The sequence below is a fragment of the Melospiza georgiana genome, chromosome 4 (genome assembly GCF_028018845.1).
Source record: "Melospiza georgiana isolate bMelGeo1 chromosome 4, bMelGeo1.pri, whole genome shotgun sequence".
NCBI classification, from domain to species: domain Eukaryota; kingdom Metazoa; phylum Chordata; class Aves; order Passeriformes; family Passerellidae; genus Melospiza; species Melospiza georgiana.
Genome location: NC_080433.1, coordinates 38,330,935 through 38,350,538, shown reverse-complemented (window position 1 = coordinate 38,350,538; position 19,604 = coordinate 38,330,935). Strand labels below are relative to the sequence as shown.

The 19,604-nt window shown below is 36.3% G+C and overlaps 1 protein-coding gene across 1 annotated transcript; it reads right to left on the bottom strand.

Moving 5' to 3' along the window:
- Nucleotides 1–2,257: 2,257 nt before the first annotated feature.
- On the bottom strand, nt 2,258–12,256 carry LUM (lumican). The gene is made up of 3 exons (XM_058022856.1): nt 12,168–12,256; nt 8,212–9,108; nt 2,258–3,274 (listed from the first exon to the last, which is right to left on the bottom strand). Exons 2-3 carry the CDS (start codon nt 9,086–9,088, stop codon nt 3,120–3,122), a joined length of 1,032 nt encoding a protein of 343 aa, XP_057878839.1. The 5' UTR covers nt 9,089–9,108; nt 12,168–12,256; the 3' UTR covers nt 2,258–3,119.
- Between the last annotated feature and the right edge of the window lie 7,348 nt (nt 12,257–19,604).

Below are 19,604 nucleotides of genomic sequence, written 5' to 3'. Positions count from 1 at the left end.
TTAAAACAGGTAGAAGAGGGTTCACTCACAAAGCATCATGTTTATAGCACTAAAGAGTAGCAATATGTACATTTTAGCCCACAATCACAATCTTATTTTAGAACAGTGTGATAAAAAGTGCCACAGCCTCTAAAGCTGCTTTTCTTTACATAGTGAAGTGATAATTTGCCCTGGTACTTGAACCTGACCTTTCTACATTCAAGGTGAGTGTCCCAAAGTACAGTTAGCACTCCTTTCTCATTTCAACTGATGCTGAACTTTTCAGGCTAAGTAGAAAAGAGAGTTATTTCTGTGTGCAAGCCTTAAGGCCTACCAATTAAGTTCTTTTGCTTACTCATGGAAAGCCTTTTAACCAATATCGGAATGTGAAAAAAATTCATAACCAAAATGTCCTCCATGAGCACTCTGTCCATTAGGATGGTGGCATGCTTGCTCGTGCTGTCCCACATGGGAGAGTAAGAAGGAATGGAACTCTGATTTCACTGCCACTACTCAGTAAATCACAAGTGTTAAGATGGGAGCAGATTGGCACAAGCCAGCAAAAGTATCGAAAGAAAGATTCCACAGTTCCTGCCTAAGGAATCTATATCCAAATGTCAGCTAAGTTAAGATTTTGTGAGGATCATAGGAATTGGAATTATGGACTGGAACCTGAAACAAGAAATTTTCCGTATGAATTTCATGCTAAATTCTTCAGCTGTAGAACTGGTTAGTAAAACTGATATTTTTCCCCATTGGTTACTAGTATTCTTAGAATCACAGATTCACAGAACTTATAAATATAAGTTTGAAGAAACATCTGAAGGTTGTTTAGTTCAACCTCCTTCTAAAACTAAGACTAGCTTCAAAGACAAATCTGTCCCTTTGGGCATTACCCATGCACATTATGAAAATTTCTGAGGACGTAGTGTATGCAGCCTCCTTGGGCAATGCATGACAGTACTGTATGAACTCACTGGGAAGAATGTTTTTGTATGTCCAGCTCAAATTTCTCCTTCTGGAACTTTCTCTTTGCCACCATTCCCTTTTACGATGCACCCTGAAACTGGAAAGTTTTCTGTATCAGTCTTTCAGGCAGTGGCAGACTGCAGTAAGACATGGCCTGAGACATATGGTGTATTCAGAGAGGCTACGGGAAGCACCCTGGCATTACCTGGAAAGAAGAAGGTTAAAGGAAGTTCTCTTAACAGGTTCTACTCTATCATGAGTTGGACTCTTCTCAGTCTTATTGTTCACACTCCTTCATTTTGCATAAAAGTAGTCAGTGTACTGAAATAAGCTGAAAAGAACAATACTTTTCTGTTGTGTTGTTAGATTACAGCAATCAGCTGGCATATCTCATCAGTTTGTGCTCTAGAGGTCTTAGTGTTTAGTATATTTTTCCATGAAGGGAACAGTTGGGTTAAAAGCTATCTGGAAATTGTTAAATACATGTTAAATTTGTCATTCAATTTTCTTTTCTTTGGGGTGTTTTGCATGCACTTCCTTCTTCTTTTTCTATGTAACCATGCCTAGGTGCTATTCCACAGTGATTCCCACCCTGATGTGTTCAGAAGGCCCCAGATTTACACTTCATTCTGCAGTTTCATTTCTTCATTGAAAATTCTAGCCAACTTGTAACAAATTTTACTGTCAATCCTTCCTGTACACGGGTAAAAAAGCAACAACATTTATGAATTCCAAAACGAAAAAAAAAAAAAGGAGGGAAATATTTCTATTGTTTTCTGAATCTCTTTTTGTTTTAGTCCCAGGTTTCTTTGTGAATTGTGTTTTGATTTTGAACATCTGGAACTGGCAACGTGCCGACAAAATGGTTTGGTACGAATTGGTTTGGGGTTTTTTTCAGAGGTGCTAGTTTCTGCTTTTGCTATAGAAACTAACAAAGTTTCTGTTTGAGTGTTTAATAGTCCAGTAGTTGAAAATAAAACAGTACCCATGGGATGATCTGTACTTGCAAGCAAGCCACTTACAGCTCTCAGTTACTAACACATTTATTTTAGTGTGTTCCAAGATGCTGACAATATTTGGACTATTTAGTCCTGGTTGGAACATGCTACCATGTCTTTACCCTGTGTAGCTGCATTTTACTCACCACCTGTGGTTTCTGAGAGATTTCACTGTTCTTTTGACAATACTGAAACATTAGTTTGCACATTTTCATAGTGCCATGATTCCCATACTGCAAACTTCATAAGGCAACACAAGTGTAGTGGCACATGTTAAATTATGTGTACAAAATATTGAAATGTCAAAGTAGAGAAAACAGTTTATTTAACGTCACAATAATTTTTATAATGATAGAATAGCTTAGATTGTCTTGTCCTAACCTGTTTTTTTTTTCATTTTATAAAAGAAAGTAACATAGTTGTCAATGACATGGACAAAAGGACACTATTTGATATGTTTTATTTTCTACACTCTGGTTAAAAATAGCATGCAAGTAATTGAATAAAAATATTTGTATATATGATTTATTTTGAAAGAACAATTATACCATCAATGAATAAAAATCTTATTATGACAGTTAAATGAAAGTATGACAAAAAGAAGAGTAAACAATTATTTAACCTGAATATTTTTTCCTTGTTATCTTTCATGTATTCCATTAATATAACAGTGTCATAGGCTCTGAACACATATTTTCACAAATTTTAAATTGTTTGTATGTTGTTAAATCACTTTTTCCTTTGCCATGGGTAACAATATATAAAAGGCATGATGATTAGGAAACTTGGACAGGAATTTTGTATGGACACAGGCCAGCCCATACTGATCACTATAACTCACATCAAATCCCAACTAACTTCCCTGTGAGTCTGGAACCTGCTGGCATGTACTGCATGGATGAATATAGATTTTTATGAAGTTGAATCTTTTAAATCAAGTCATTTAGCCAGATAAAGACATATTTTGCATCATATTTAGTAATTCTTGTGCTTTCTAAACAGAACCATTCGTAAAAATATGCACACGCTCCCTTAAATTTGCCAAGTCCTTACTAAATATTCCCAAACAGAATGGATAATATGCAGACTGACACTTGCTTTTAGGCATACCCTAATGTTAAAGCACTACCACGGTGTGTTATTCTGGGAGGGAGCTGGGCCCTGGCAGGGGTGTCACTCCAGCGAGATCTCGGCGGCCACGCGCAGGCAGTTGTACATCTCCTGCGGCAGGTCGGCCCGCGTCAGGTTGTTCCCATCCAGGCGCAGGTGCGTGATCTTGGAGTAGGTCGTCGGCCCAACCACCTTACAGAAGCTGCTCAGTGGGAACTCTGAAGCAAAGGGAACAGAAATAAGAGGAAAACATTGATAATTAGCACAAATAGGACAAAAACCTTATATTTCTACTTTTTTTTTTTTTTTGGATTTCGGTTGAAAATTGTGACCTTAATTCATTATACTATTATCAATATTTTGCATTTACACTGACCCTGTAAATTCATTGGAACCCGAGGGACTTGTGTTGGGAGATTTTCTTTCTGTTAGTTGTGAGAGGTTCAGAATTCGAAGACTGAGCTTTTCAAATGCCATTTTCTTCCAGTACAAGTTTGACTTTTAGACTTCAAATTTTATATAGAGGTCTAATCTGGCATTTAGATAAAAGGAGAAACAATTCTTAAAAAAAATCTAGAGACGCAAAGAGAGGAATCAGTCAGTTTGTGTACATTACAATGGATTTTATAAGATATTGAAGGAAGCAAAAAGCTTCTGGAGAAATTGAAACCATGATACAGCTTTACCCTAAAGAACAGGCAGTCCAGTGGGTGTCATGCTTTACAATAATTTTCTATCACTAATGGAACATGGCTTTAGGAAACTGAGTATAAATGTACAGGCAGCTCTTTAGAGCATAAGAGATTAGGCAATATTTTGGACAGAGATTTGATGTTAAGTGGGTAAAGACTCAAGTACCATCCACAAAACAAGTTGATTCAAGTAGGAGGTAAGGAAACATAATTTAATAGTCAGATCTTGATCACCAAGATTTGATTAAAGCAAATCAAAGCAATTTCCTAGATTTTGTATAGAGTGCAGCCTTCTTTTGAAAGGGTGAGAAGTGAATGGCATCCTTTGGGCAGTCCATGTTGTCATACAGTAAAATTTTAAGACTTCAGACCAATTCTGACACTATGGTTCAGAATGTACCAGCAGAAGTAAACTAATAATTCTTGTTCATTAAGATCATATGATCGGAGAGATTTTTATAGGATTATGTCTGTGTGGAATTTTGCTGAATGAAAACAGAAATTCTTGAGATTTTAATTCATTTTCTTGGGCTATAGGCTATGTCATTGACTATTTATTTCCAGTTTTCTTCACATAACTTGGATTTAATTTGTAAAGTTTAAAATAAACATGAATTCTAATATTTTTTCCATCTTCTTGTCATTCAGGAGTGACATAGTAAGTATATTTTTGCTGATGGCAAATATTTAAAAACTTTATAAATTTAAATTGTTGGGGTTTTTTCATATCATTACTTTTTAGCACAAATACTAACATTTGGTTGCAAAAGATATGCTTATACAGGCTGGATAGATGGGTAACTACTCAAAGGACAGAAACTTCATACATGTAAACCACAAAACTTAAGTGTGATAACAAAACTCTGATCTGTGCTGACTGTTTATGAGACTTAAACCACTTGGGAAGTGGATGAAGATCTTGGCCTCACAGAAGTCAAATTAACTCAGTCCTGGACCTCAGTGGGATTTTGGTCCATTATTTGGTCCACACCTTTTAAATGTGGGTATCAAGACTCAAGTTTATTTTATACTCTTCATATAATTTTCAGTTGCTAGAAACATATTAAAAAATGTTTCATTTTAATTGCAGTCTCAACTAGCAGAAAATAAGACCAGTGGTTCTTGTGAGTGCACTTGATGAGCTGTTGCCTGTGTGATCTGTATGGGGAATTGCAATCCTTTAGACTGGAGTACTGTGGCATCGAATATCTCTGTAGTTTACTTCCTCTTTTGTTACACTTATTAATGTTGCAGGTGAAAAAATGTCTTCCTGAATTTATAAAATTCAGGTTCAGAGCTAGTGTAGCTGGAATTTTTCCCCACATATTTTCCTAACACAGAATTCTTGCATAAGCCAGACACTGAGAGAATAAGAAGTATTGGATGAAAATTGGATTTTCATCTAAGAGTACAGTGGGCAATCCTAACAGGATCTGAAGTTCCATAGTCACTATTGTTGGTCTGTTGTCCACTAATCACATGTGAACATTTTTAGATAGGCCATGTTATAAAACTCCTTTGGGAATTGTTGGAGTGAACCAGATGAAAGACCATAAAGCATCTCCAGAATTTGATATGTTGACTCTTAACTATCCTCTATCACATTTACATATTTCCCCTTTCATGCTCCATTTATGTGGAGTAACCCCAGTACTTCCTGGGGTTTCATGTGGAAGCAACAATTTCCTCCTTAATCCCTTACAAGTACAGATGAAATATGGAAAAGGCCATCTTTGGACCCTCTTCTTGTTTCACTGAAAGTCTTTGGTTCTTGGGGCTTTTTCCATCCTGCAGAGTTTCTTTTTGCCTTGAGGAGTCTGTAACACAAGTGTCTGTGTCTGTGTGTGTGTGTTTGTGTACATTCTTGTGTGTGTGCATATAATAATAATGGCATCTTAAAGGCATTTCAATTTAGAAACTACAGTTTATGTTTGAGCTGTGGAGAAAGTGAAAGCTTTTCTAAATCTTCCATTGTCCTTTTCCAGCTTGGAGATGCAATGATAGATAAAAGTATAGATTTGACACCTACAATCAATATAATGGATGTGCTTCAATTTATTAGTTAGAAATCAGAGGAGCTACTCTGAATTTGATTTCTCAACAATTTGCTATCTGCTTCTTGCCACTGCTTCTTGCAACACAGGGGGAAACAGCACATACTAAGGCAAAGCCAATTCTGCTATATATTTAGAGGTGTTTATTCATCAAAAAACTCAGAGTCACTCAAATAAGGGTATTTCTCAAACAGATTATTTTTCATGTATGATAATGCACAATGATTGTAGCAAGTCCATGGTGAAATTGATGGACAGTAATTTAGAGAAATATTCTTTCCAGTAATATCAACAACACTGGAACCAGATTATTCTTTCTTAGACAAATATAATTAACTACAAGCTTTAAGGTACCTAAGAAAAAGGGAGACACAGCAAGTTAAGAACTCTGGAGAAATATCTTTATGTTAGTTCTCAGTATAATGAAAACTTCAATCTAAGCAAGCACAAACTGAAAGATTATCCTTTTGTGTATTTGAGGACAAATTATCATTACTCCTTAGACAGAAGTCTCTCACAGCATAGGGGTATCATAGGCCATCACATGGAATGGAAGTTGGCCTGATTTACTTTCATAAATCACTGGTAAATCATGACAATTTATTAAACAAAGGAACTGGTCATTGATTTGAGGCTTAAATAATCACAGACCAATCAACTCAATTTCCCAAAAGACTAAGCACTCACAGCTGTAGGTCAGATGTCATGAATGGTGAAATTCAAGGGCTTTGTTTGACCTATATTGATGATTATTTTTAATTAATTTTTATACCACATTGTCAATCAGCATCTTAGGGAACTATATATTATGCCTGTAAAATTAGATAGCTGAGAAAATTGATTGCTGAAGTCTGCTAGATTTTATGATAAAGAAAAAAAATCAGTAAATCATAATTCTGTTGCAACAGTCCATAGGGTAGTGATGATAGTGTAGCAGTAGCTGGTGAACATCCACTCCCCACACTAACCCCTTGAAAATGCAGCTTGCCCTGAAAAGCTAAAATTGTTGTCATAGTCTCTGACTCTGATGTCCCTGGAAAAGTGAATAGCAGCCAAGCTTGGTACCTGGTTATCCTGCAGAAGGCTCAGATCATCCTAAGTAGGGGAAAGTGCTTATATCTCATGAAAAGTTAAAAATCATAATTTTTAGCTATTTTAGGAGTGGCAGAGTATCTGGTGGAGTTCCAGAGGTTTCTGTATGTGGTGCCTTGGGTGGGAAGTATTAACTCATTGTTTTCCCTCATCAAAACAAGAAACTGAGATGCTCTAGGAAAAAAAAAAGCCACTGAGAAAAATGAAACAGTAAATACAAAACATTTCAAAATATCTTGCCCTAAATCTAGTAAGATCTGCACTAAAAATGTTTGGTTTTAAAGGCTACGTCTCCATGGAATTAGGTATGTATGGAGTAGCTAACATTAATACTGTTAATCCTTAATGGATACAAGCAGGCAAACAGAGGGGAGGATTTTGCGGTTTACTCTGTATAAACAAGCAAGATGATGTAAATTCTCCTGAAGAACCACAGTCATACTTGGAATATCTCCCTCTCCATCAGGGACTGCCACTGATGAAGGTGCAGCTGGGGAACTTCTGGCATGGTGGAGGTGAGGCCTCTGCAGCTCTGCAAGCCCTCCTTGTCAGCCCAGGAAGGGGACAGCCTTGTGACAGCCCTGTCTCTGCAGAAACCTTCGTGGTCTCGTGCAAGGTGTGGCATTTCTTGGCTTCACAAGGAACATTTCTCAGATTATAAGTGAATGGAGAAAACTTGCCACCTGATTATGTGATGTGCAGAACGGGAATGAAAAGAAAGAACAAGGGCAGCTCTTTGGATTTCAAGAGAGGTTTGGAGGGATGCTGCATGAGGCAAGGGAGGAAAGAAACAAATGCAGTTACTTTGATGTATCTTTTTCCCTACATCTTGTGCCTGCTACCTTATGAATTTGTTTTTTCTCCCTTTCTCCCTCCTCCAGTATTTTGATTATCAGCTCCTGAAAGGTTACCATAGTCATATCCTCACCTGACTACTCTCTTTTTTGTTAACTTAAGAATTCTGAACATCTTTTTGTACTGATCAAACTTTTCATTTTTTTTTTCCTGAATTGTACAAGACAGCTTCCTTGGCTTCTATGTACCTACTCCAACTTACAAAAGATGAAAGTTTGAGGAAAAAATCCACTTTAGCATGAAAGCATAAATTTCTCATTTTAAGGATATATTGAGTGGCTGTCCAGTAAATATCTGTCGTTTAACACGAATGTGGACAACTGTTAGGTAAATGTCAGTGTGCTAACAGTGTAAACAGTAATATTTTTTCAGACTGGTTCATGTGTTATTTCAGATACTTGCATTGGCCATCAGTATCTAGTCTGTGGTAAACATTAATGAATATATGCAAATTTAACTTACTGTTAATTTTGTTGACTTGGAGGTAGAAGTTTTCCAGGTTCTCACTGACAATTGGAATGCTCTTCAGCTGATTGAAGGAGAGATCCAACTCAACTAGGGATGTGATGTTGAAGACATTACCTGGTATTCCAGAATCTGTTAATTTATTGTGGGATAAGCGTAAATATTGTAGGGCTTTAAAACCTTGGAAGTACTCATCAGGAACATTGGAAATCTGGTTATTATCAAAATACAGCATGAGCAGGGAGTGAGGCAGTCCTGTTGGTAGCTTTGTAAGTTGATTGAAGCTTAAGTCAAGATACAAAAGTGAATTCAGGCCTTTAAAAGCCCCAGAAATAGAATCTGCTTTCAGCTGGTTGTTCTGGAGGTGAATGACAGTCAGGTTCATCAGCCCCTCAAATGCACCAGGATTGACTTTTGTGATCTTGTTGTGACTTAATTGCAGGTCATCTAGAGTTTTGGGAAGTGGTCCGACAGCTTCAGTCAAATTGTTGTAGTTAATGTGAAGTTTCTTCAGGTTCTTTAGTTTAGAGAAGACTCTTCCCTTAATTTTTGAATTTTCCAAATGGTTGTGATCCAGGATCAGCCACTGTAGGTCTGTTACATTGTCAAACGTGTTCTCTTCAATTCCCTCAATCATATTGTTTCGGAGATAAAGGTATTTAATTCCACTTGGTACAATTGGAATGGTTTTCAGCTTAAGATTGTCACAATACATGGCAGTAGGGTAGCTTAAAGGACAATTACATTCTGGGGCACAGACTGCTGCGGATGGCCCGAAAGGATCATAGCCATAATCATCTCCAGGACCGTAGTCATACTGGCAAAAAATGCCACTAATCAACAGCAGAAAGACAGCTAGGGAGTTTAGAGTCATCTTTCTAATGTGTCCTGTTCCTGTATGATGAAAGGATATAACTTTAGTTTTTCATCTCTCTCAGCAATATTTGAAATTTTACCACATAAAGATTATATTTAAAAACTAATTATGGTTCCTATTTAAAGTTTTTAATTAATAGAAAAATATATTGGGTTGTTAGTATTTCATTGTTAATACTATATCACTGCCCCTGTCTTGCATAATCTTTCTTTGCAATGCAAAATTTCTGGCCATTTTGCTGTTGTAAGTAAAACTTTTTTTATATCTTTCTGCATTCATTGATTAGGTCACAAGAAAGATGATGAAGTACAAGGTTTTTAAACTTGACAAAGAAGTTTTCAGTTTTGCTGAAGGCCACATTCAGAGACAGTTCCACCATTTAAATTCTACCAAGCATTCCTAATGTGCTGAATTGTCTCATTTCTAAACATGTTGCTAGTTGACTTAAGTTTGGAAGAGACAGGGAAATTATAACTGAGGGTAATGTTCTCATGCATAGTGGGTTGTTAAGATGTGTGTGGCTTGAAATCTCTTTTTCTCATGGATTATATTCTGTGAAGCATGGTCCACTAAATTTCATAGTCACCTAAAGAACAAACTAATAGGAATATAAAGCATATTATCTTTAACGTGCCAAACAACCAGTATTGCATATGTGTGCAGTGGATCTGAAATGACTGAATCTGAGAGTGGACCTGAAGTGATTGAATTTCAGATAGTGAAAATGTCCTTGCAAATTCTCTATACAACAAAGGTGTTGGTTACATTTCATGTCCCTTCTAAATTAATTGAACAATAAAACACTGGCTTTACATAGTTAGTTTTTCAGTTCACATACAGCAAAAGGACATTTGGTTTCCTTGGAGGTATTTGTGATTCAGTATACATAGGGTCACTTAACTCTTTTAGGCCGTTGCTTTCTCATCAGGTACCCCACAAGATGTCAATTAATCTGTGAAGACTAGTATCTTGTTTATACCTCTAACTGGCTAGATAGATCTTCTGCTGGAAAAGTATCAATAAAGTCAGTGAGCTTTGACATTCACTAGTAAAAGACAAGGCTCCAAGTACTCAACTACTGTTCAGAGACTGAGAGGATTAAGAAAATCCTTAAAACCCTTTTTTTTTTTTTTTCTCAAGGAATTTCAGAAAGTATGTGAAGCCTGTAAACAGACCACAAGGCATTGATCTCAGATCTGGGCAATTTTCCAGCAGAGTAAGTTAGTCTTGTTATTGGAATTGTTACACAGGGGACTTAAAGTACAGGGCCATAGCTACAAAATTTTTCCTAATTCTAAATGTCTTTCTTCCTATTGACTTCTTAAAAGCCATATTATATTCTAGTGAGATAACAATCTCATTTAAAGCATCTCTAGGCAGGGCCTATTGATCTCATGCAGTACAGCACAAAGAATTTCTTAAAAATGTTCTTCTGTTACCTCTACTCAATAACCCATAAAGTCCCACTGCTAGATATTAAACTGCTGTCCCCCAGAAAAGGAAATCTGATTATATATCATCTCCATGGTGTTGGTCCCATCACGTTTACCTAATTAAAAACCCTAGGATAATCACTGAAATAGTAGCTGTCAGTGTAATTTTCTTTGCCTGTCTTTCATTACTTCATGAGAACATGCAACATGAACATGAGCCCGACCTTCAGTCCCCTGCTGGTATAAATAAGTACAGCTCATTTGAAAGCAAAGACTGCAGCAACACAATGCATCTCAAAATCCAGTTCTATTTAGGTACTAAACATTAAAAAAAGGAAATCAAGTACTTCTGTATTCAAAGTATGAAAAGAGTGTAATGAACTCCTTGGACTACACTCTTTGGCCTTATGGTGACATTTTTTACACACCTCCTTAATTTTATGGTTTTAAAATAACATAGACATTTTAAATCCAAACTCTTTTCTTTTTCTGGTTTCAAAATATATTTGTAATGCTAAGTTTCACTATTGATATCATAGTCATACTGTCCTTTAAATAGAGTAAAAAGTTTACTGCTCTGCAGGACCCTTCAAGTAACTAAAAATGTTAGATGGCAAGTGTTTTGAATTAATTTATCAAAACGTTTTAGAATTTATGTGACAATTCTATAGTTCAGGGCCATATGAGCCTACGTGCACCATAAAATTGCAAAGTAAATAGGAAATTTATTTAACTTGTTTTATTAATTTATTTCTCATTCAGGTATCTGAATGTCTTACTGTAAGAAGTGTAAAAGGTTAATAGATCATGCTTGTTTGTTGCACTGAACTACATGAATCTGAAATATAAAATCAGAAAACATTCTTACATTTTTATATTACAACATAAACATGCTTTAATTAATTACCTGTGCCTGTTCTAAGTAGTTGTGTTGCAAAATACCTGTGAAAATGTTTGTGAATTTGTTCAGGCAACTTGCCAAAACATACTAAATGATAAATCCATAATTTTGGGAAAACGCTTCCAAAATTAATTTAGAAACACTATTCAAATTATGTTTAACCGTGTCTATATTTCCTTAATCATAAATTTATTATGCAACAAAATACATATAAAACTAACAGTCAATCAACCTTATATCTGTAGCTTAACTTCTTACCCAGTTTGCAAAAGACCATATTTTTTAAGTTTCACTAGTATATTTAAAATGTGCTTTAAAATTCATTAGAAATTTAAAAATATCTACTGTTTCCCTCTCACTGTTTATGTGATTAATCATTTAAATATTAGGATACATTGTCTTTTTGTAGAATGGAGTAAATGATTTAGCAAATGGGGTTTACAAAGCACTCATTAATATTATGAATGAAAAAGTAAACAGTGAGTACTCTTACACACTTCTTTGTATGGTGTGTCAAATCTTATTCCGATGTAGAACAAAGCAGACTGTAAAATATTGCAACACTGATGTACAAAATATGTGAAGCTGTTTTTAGGAAACTGAGAAAGTGAATCGACAGTGAAACTGTTGATTTGTGCTCAATTTACAAATTGGCAAACTTATCCTGTCATGTTTTCATGTTCCCATTGCAGCTACATTTAAACAGCTGAACATTACGGTTAAAGCATGCAGCAGCACTTACCTTACTGCCTTCAAGCTGCTTTCCTTAATTCCCAGAGCAGATGCAATAAGAGGCTGTATCGACCAATATATGCTCTAAACAGTGTCAGGAGGTAAAAGTCTGCCAGATCCTCTGTGTTACAAGAGGGGAAAAAAAAGCCCTAGTCACGCTGTTCTCTGAAGCTGCTATGTCATCATGGTGATCTTGTGGTGTGGCATGTACAAAAATGCAGCTCTCTAATGAAGTGCAGGTGGATACCATATTTTGTACAAGGACAACCCATCTGTTCCTCCTGTGGGATCAGAGAATGATATTTCACAAACCTGAGAAAGTTAAAAAGCCACAGGTTTATACAAGAAATTTTTTTTTTGTATTTCAGAGGGAAAACATGTTATATTGTAAAAGAAATTGCAAGCAGGCTTTTGTTTTCCAACTTATTTTATACTGCTAGACATGAGCTAACACATAGCACTCAGACCTCAATGCTGCTGTTCTTCTTCAGCCAAGTGACTCATTCATTTTTCTGCCTTTTTCTTTAACTGTCTTATGACCACAGTAAAATATCCTTAATGAAAACTTTAGCCTGAGGATCAGATTCAAAATTATCTTTGAATCATATCCCTTTCCACATTACATACTAAGTTCAAAGATTACATATTTGAGTTCAAAGACTCTTCTGCAAATCATTGGAATTGATTTGGTCTGGAGATTTTCTTTGGTGGTTGAATGTATGTTTGTTTAATAAAAACACATCCCAGGAATGGGTTTTGAGCAGTTACTGTAAACTCACTCCATACATTCGTTCATTTTGCACTTACAGTTTTCTCCTGCTTTTCAGAATCTGGAACTACTCAGCTTTATGTTGTCTGTTTCTTATTCCATGGATGTAGTTCAAGAATGCATCTTAAGGCTTGGATGAAATGTTACTTTCACCAGGCAATGTCGAAAAAAATTACATTAAGTAACAGTTTAAAGTGGATCTTAATGCTCCCATAAGAACTTTCCCTTATCTCTAAATGGAGGATATCTTCCTTTTTATGGGAAACATATTTTTTTGATAGATTTGGGTAGGGGAAAATGTCAAATGTGCTGATAGAAAGCACTTACAAGCCATTTTAAAGTGTCTTGTGTGTTTATTTGCATTGTAATTGTTGGGGTAGAAATTCAGAGATTTTGTCCATTTTCAATTTATTATCTTTATGAAAAGTTGTAGTACAGAATGTGTCTGGGCTAGAGAACCCTATCAGTTTCCTGAAGAGAAGCCTGGATATGAGCTTCTCCCAAAATTTGCTGCTGATGCATCTCACTCTCCACAGCAGTGAAGGCTCCTGGGAGCAGGGAAAAGCCAGTGCCCTTCACCAAGAGCAGGAAAGACAACCAACACTTCCAGACCTTTGTGCTTCTGCAATGCCCCAATCAGCAAACAATTTGCTCCGCACAGAGTGCCACGTGCCAGTGCAGCCCACAGGGAGGGAATGTTATGCTTTTGATGTTCTGACATCATGCCTGCCTCCCTGGTGTGGGAGAACATTCACACTCCGGGAAACAGCCTGGTGACAGATTGTGACTGCATTACTGCTTGCATGGTGCCAAGAAGTGAATGTGCAGCAGTGGGATCGCAATTGTGAATTAATCTAAGTGAAAAACTGCATGGTATCAGGACTAGAAACGTACAAGTGGACAAAGCTGCTGTTGTTCTGCATGTAGACAAATGGAGACCAGATGGAGTTTCTCATGCACAGAATGATATTTATCTGAAAACTACTTCATTAGCTTTAGTTGACCCAAGAAACCTCAACTGTGACTTGACTGCAAATGTAGCAACAAGCAGCACTCAGCAGTTGGAATAGAAAAAAAAAATTTCATGCAGAAAGAGATAACCTTTAAGGTAATATCGAGATTTGCCCTATGGAAGAATATATAACAAGGTGAGCAATGGAGCATAATATTTGTAAAGAGAATTTTTAAAATCACAGGAAAGGCATTAATTTGGCTTCCTCTGACTACGGATTTGTTTTGGTGGACAAGCCAAATATTATGATAAATTAATGTATATTTTGAACCCTCAGTAATAGGTGTAGTTTTGCATTTGCAGTACAAATAGAATTAAACATTGGCTGCAAGTACAGGATAATCCAGGCTTGATATGCTTTTGGCACAGTTGTATTTATGAACCAGTTTTTCTATACATCCTTTTTCTCATTATGATAACAGAAATACAAAACATGCATATCTTTATAGCTTACAAATCTTATTGATCAAACTGATGGTATTTTGAAATTAACATATGGTAAAAGCTTGGGTCACATAAAGTTCAGCTGAGACTAGTTCATTCATATAGTTCCTGTCTTGCTGACTGCTTTAAATTAGCTATGGAAATTGCACAGTCAAGATGAAGAATCACATGCCTTCTGAGGTTAAGATAAAAAACCAATAGATCTTCCTCTCTTTTTAATAAGACTTTTACTGTCTCTCCAATCTGTTATTTAATACTGCCCTTTGGCATAATTTTGATGCTTTTCCTATCTTACGGTTGTAACTCATGAAGCTATCACCTCATAAACCTGTTTGGGGAAGCAGGTAGGTGCTACAACCCAGCAGATGAAGGTATGGCTTCTTCTGCAACAGAGGGTGGGATTGTGGCTGGGTGATTTCTTGGTTTCTGGTCCTATTTTGTGTTCTGTGCAGGGGTTATTTTAGTAGGTCTCAGAAGTCATCAAACAGCATTTAATTCCCTAATTTCTAAGGAATGCACAAAGTAACATGTAAATTCACCTATGTCATCTAAGTTGTAAAGTGGTTATAAATATGCTTCACATTGATGATGTCAGGACATATTAGTATTTCATTTTTACAACTACTGTGCTCCAGTTTTTCTTCAAAATTTATTTTCTTTTGTACCTTAGTTATTCATCTTTCTTTGATGAAATATGATCAAAACCTATTATAATCTAACTTTATTTGTCTTGTGATATATGAATAGAAATATTTTTTAATGTGATACAAAGCTCCTTTTTAGGTTTTTTAAAGTTCATATTTTCATAGCTGGAAATGGCCAAGTCTAATGGGTTGTAATGAAAGAATCTGAAAGCAGAGCTCACTGCAAGTCAATTTGCACTGGCTGAGATCTAGCCACCAAATATTGTTGAGTTACAGTGTCACCATTTTGTTTCTACACTCATCAGTGGTATCCTCTCTGCTTTTAGTCTCTTGTAAAACTGCCCTCTTTATAGCTTCTGCATAAATGGAAGTGCCTCCCAATCTATTAGCATTTAATATCCTTTTCCCCAAAAGACTCAGGTGACCGAAACTTAATAGCTACTATCTAAACCAACTGCTGCTTTGTTTTCATCTCAAACCTGTGCCTACACCTGGTGCACAGAGCCAAGAGAATTGTGTGCCCAGTATCAGGAGTAGGGTGGTTTTGCCATGGGGACATATATAGCTCCAGAAAAATTCATCATGGAACTTTTCACACTGCCATATGAAGTGAACAATGAGGTTCCTCCTCTGGTCACTCGGAATTTAAACTAAATATTACTCTCAAGATGAAGTGAAGGTTAGCTTATTTTATTTGGCTACCTGCAGCAGGGGCTAAGAAACCTCCATCAAAGGCAAAGGCTTCAATGGACACCATGCAGCAAGACACTTAATTATAAAGAGGCAACATAGTGTTTCTACCTGATGTTTTCTATGTCTCTAAACAGTGAATATACAGCCTGTTAGCCTATATATAGTGAATAGACAAAAATATGATATTGGCACAAATCTCCAGGAACAATTAGTTAAGTATTTCTGTAAAGTTCTGCAGCATTTTGAAAATATTACTGAAGGCTGACTCATATTTAATGAGTTCCACTACAAACAATTCAGTTCCAGGTTCTGGAGGCTGTAGGTGCTTATTTTTTTCATCTGAAAACTTCCATTCCTCCTAATTGAAATTTTATTTTTATAATCTCTACACTGGACTTACATGTTAAATGGAAAGTGCTAGACCACATACTATAAGCATTACAAAATTTGTGGTGATCCAAATCCTTCTTTTCCTTTCTCCTAAAAAGGAAATGCCAGCTATGGAAACTTACAAAAATGGTAACAGTGTTACAACCTATTAGCAGACCGCAACAGATATTTTAGTTGAGCACAAATCTTTGTTTTTGTCCTTCTGAAAGTCTGCTCACTGTTTTTCTTCAAACTTGACAGTGTCTGTATTCTTGTACTGTTATCCTCCTCTCTGTTGCTTTTCAGACTGTTTTTGATTTGATTCAAATGGTCAACAGAAAAGTTTCTTTGAGTTGATCCAAAGTTTGATCAAAGCTTTTTTTTTGATGAGGACTAAACATGAAGGCCAGAGTCTGTTTTTAAACCAGACTCCTTAAATATCCTGTATGTTTTGTCATAGCATTTAAAATCTGCTGATACATGTATAGAAGAAAATTAGGTGGCCTTGGAGCATGAGACAACTCAAATTCTTCCCAATGTCAAGAATCCAAGAGTATCTCAAGGAGCTGTTATATTTGTGAGTAAATTGTGGTTACAGGTAAAAATTATAGCAGAATCTCTGTATTTCTGTATTGGGAACAGTACAGATAAGTTATGGAAAAGGAAGAGTTGGACTTGGCCAACTTGGTTAGTTCACCACCTATTATTTGTATATGCTAATGTTGTACCAACATAGACCTGCTTTGAAAATCATTCACCTCCCAGAATCTAAGCATTTTCAATGTCTGTTTGCATTCAGATCACTACAGATTAAGGTCTGAAGGGATGTTAATTCATCTGGATTCTGCTGAACAATGAGAATATATCATTTGGCCTTCTGCTAGTTTATGTGACCCTGGACTTAAACAGATGCACTGTCATAAATCATCTTTGCCATGATGGTGGGACAGTTTTGGGAGCCACTTAACATGCAGCTTTTAAAAATACTGCCCATTGTAATTTCTAAAATGAAGCACCTTGGACAAATCTACTGCAACTACAGAAGCTGCTTTTACCAAAATTAAAACCTCATCAGCAAGTAAAGTTTGACAGATATCTATTATATCATTGGCTACCTATTAGTATCTGTTTTGACATTAGCTGTCACTTAGTTCATTACCCCCTGAATGCTGTATGAGATTTTTACATTATTTTCCCTAGGACTGGTGGCAGATTAATAGCCTTGAGGTAGAGACACTTTATACCTATTTAAAATCCATGAACAGTAACACCCCATCAGTGTTCTGGTATTCCCAGGTTCATGAAAATGGAGTGTAAATGAAACAAATGAACCAAACAACTCTTACAACTCTTCCTGAGATGTTTAACTACAAACTAACTTGTGACAACCAAATCTAAAAGTATTTCTCACTATCAAACATTTTTGTTGTTTATCTTTCCTTTAGAAAGAAAATGATATAGTAAAAGTGCATCAGTCTGAAAAAGCAGATCTACTCCTTTCCAAATGCGGCAAACAATAATTATTTTTATTCATATTCCATTGTTAATCATTGGCTTGTGTCTCTTTAGTTGTAGTAAAGATAGATATGTATACTATATATATGTATAGTAGGAGTATAATATGTACTACTATAGATAACATTACTAGAATTTCTTTTCCTCATCAAAACCTCCATCTTCTTCCAACTATCTTCTGCCATGCTATCTGTGGATCTGTCACTGACATATTCAGTGCAACTGCTTTATTTTTTTCCTTATTAATAATGCGTACAGGGACACATTTAATCTTAACCATTCTTTTTTTTCTTCACGTCTCATAATTTTTTCCCTTCTAACATTTTACTTATCAAGTGAAATAAAGCAAGTTATGGTTAAAACTGGCCTTTTGGGGGTGTTATATCAAGAAACAAGAAATATATGAAGAAGTATTTTTAATTTTCTTACAATTTTTTCCTTCCAGAGTAATTTTTTCATCCTTTTCCTGTTTGGACATTGAGCTCCTCTGAAAGAGCTGGCTGGAAACATGCTTTTGGCCTTATTAAATGGTCAGCTTTGGCAACCACAGATTCCAATCCAGTGATTTAATTGTCTTTATTTTTATCAGGAGATCCAGAGTGGATTAACCTCATGCTGTATGAAATGCCTTTTGTCTTAGGAATTGTGCAGTGTTGAGAAACTCTACAAAAGCTTTATTACACGGCCACATGACACTGCTAAAAGCATCTCGCAAAATCAAATTTCCCATTGAAAAACTACTTTTTTTTTTAAAGTTACTCCACATTATATCTCACTAAGATTGCCTCCACTTCTCTGCAAGATGCAATCTATCTATTATTATAAACAGTGTCAGAAATGTGACGAATCTGACATTTTGGTCCTGAGAGACAGCAAACACAGGTGTCTGTCTACATGTGTGATAAGAGTCCAGGCACTGCTCAGGATCAGTGGGGATGTAATAAACAGTTGTGGAGCCTGCAGTGTGAGTCAACTGTCAACACAGGCACTATAACATATTCACTTACCTAAAGGTAGGCATCCAGCATTATTTGAGAGGCTCTCAGGTGTCCAACTCACCTGTGTAGATGATGGAAGAGGACTTTAACACTTGTGCCCTTTTCAAATGGTTGCTGAAGGCAAAGCAAAGAAATGGTGAAACAGCAGTGGTTAAATAGCAAGACATATGCATTTAGGCAGTTGCCTGTGGTTTCAGTCAAGCAGTGCAAGGACATGTAACTGCTCTCTCACACGGCCTGGGCTGCACACACAGCACAGCTGAGGGATTTAGGAGATCTACACAGCTAAGGAATTCTGAGATCTCGCCTGTCCTGAGGTAGCAGCAGGATGCCAGGCACATATAAGCAATCCAGAATGATATTAGACCCTTATCTTTTGGAAGCTAAATTGTGCCCTTGGAGCTCCAGTCCAGGAAATAATCAGTCTCCTAAGTAATAGCTTCACTTTTTGTAAACTGTCTGAGGAGTACTCTCCAACAATTCTCTCCACAGTCTTCTCTTAGCTGTGTATTCAGCAGAATATCTGCAATGAAATGTCACAAAAATAGAGCCAAGCAAAATGGGATGTACAAGACTGCAAGCAGCCATGACCCACAGGTATTTTCCATTTTCTTACCACCTCTAAAAATCGCAATAGTAAAAAAAGCTAAAATAAGCAATTCTCTGAAAGGTCAAATAAAAACTTAGAAGACAGTTCTCTGATTCCATTAGACCATCCCCTGCAGCCTCACTGATCAGTTTTATTTTTTTCCATCAAGAAAAGCTTTTCATATATAACTGTATATGTTGTATACATTGGAAAGGAGAGAAACTATTAAAGACATTTTGTATCACAGGTGTTCATGAACTTATTTTGACTGGACACAAATGTGCCATTCAGATGTGTCTGAGCTGATCTCATCCAACTCAAGCATAGCCCGGCTGCACTTTTTCCCTCATCCTGCAATGTTTTAAGGAGAATACAGCATTTGCCAATTAAACTTGTTCACCTCCCATAGATTTC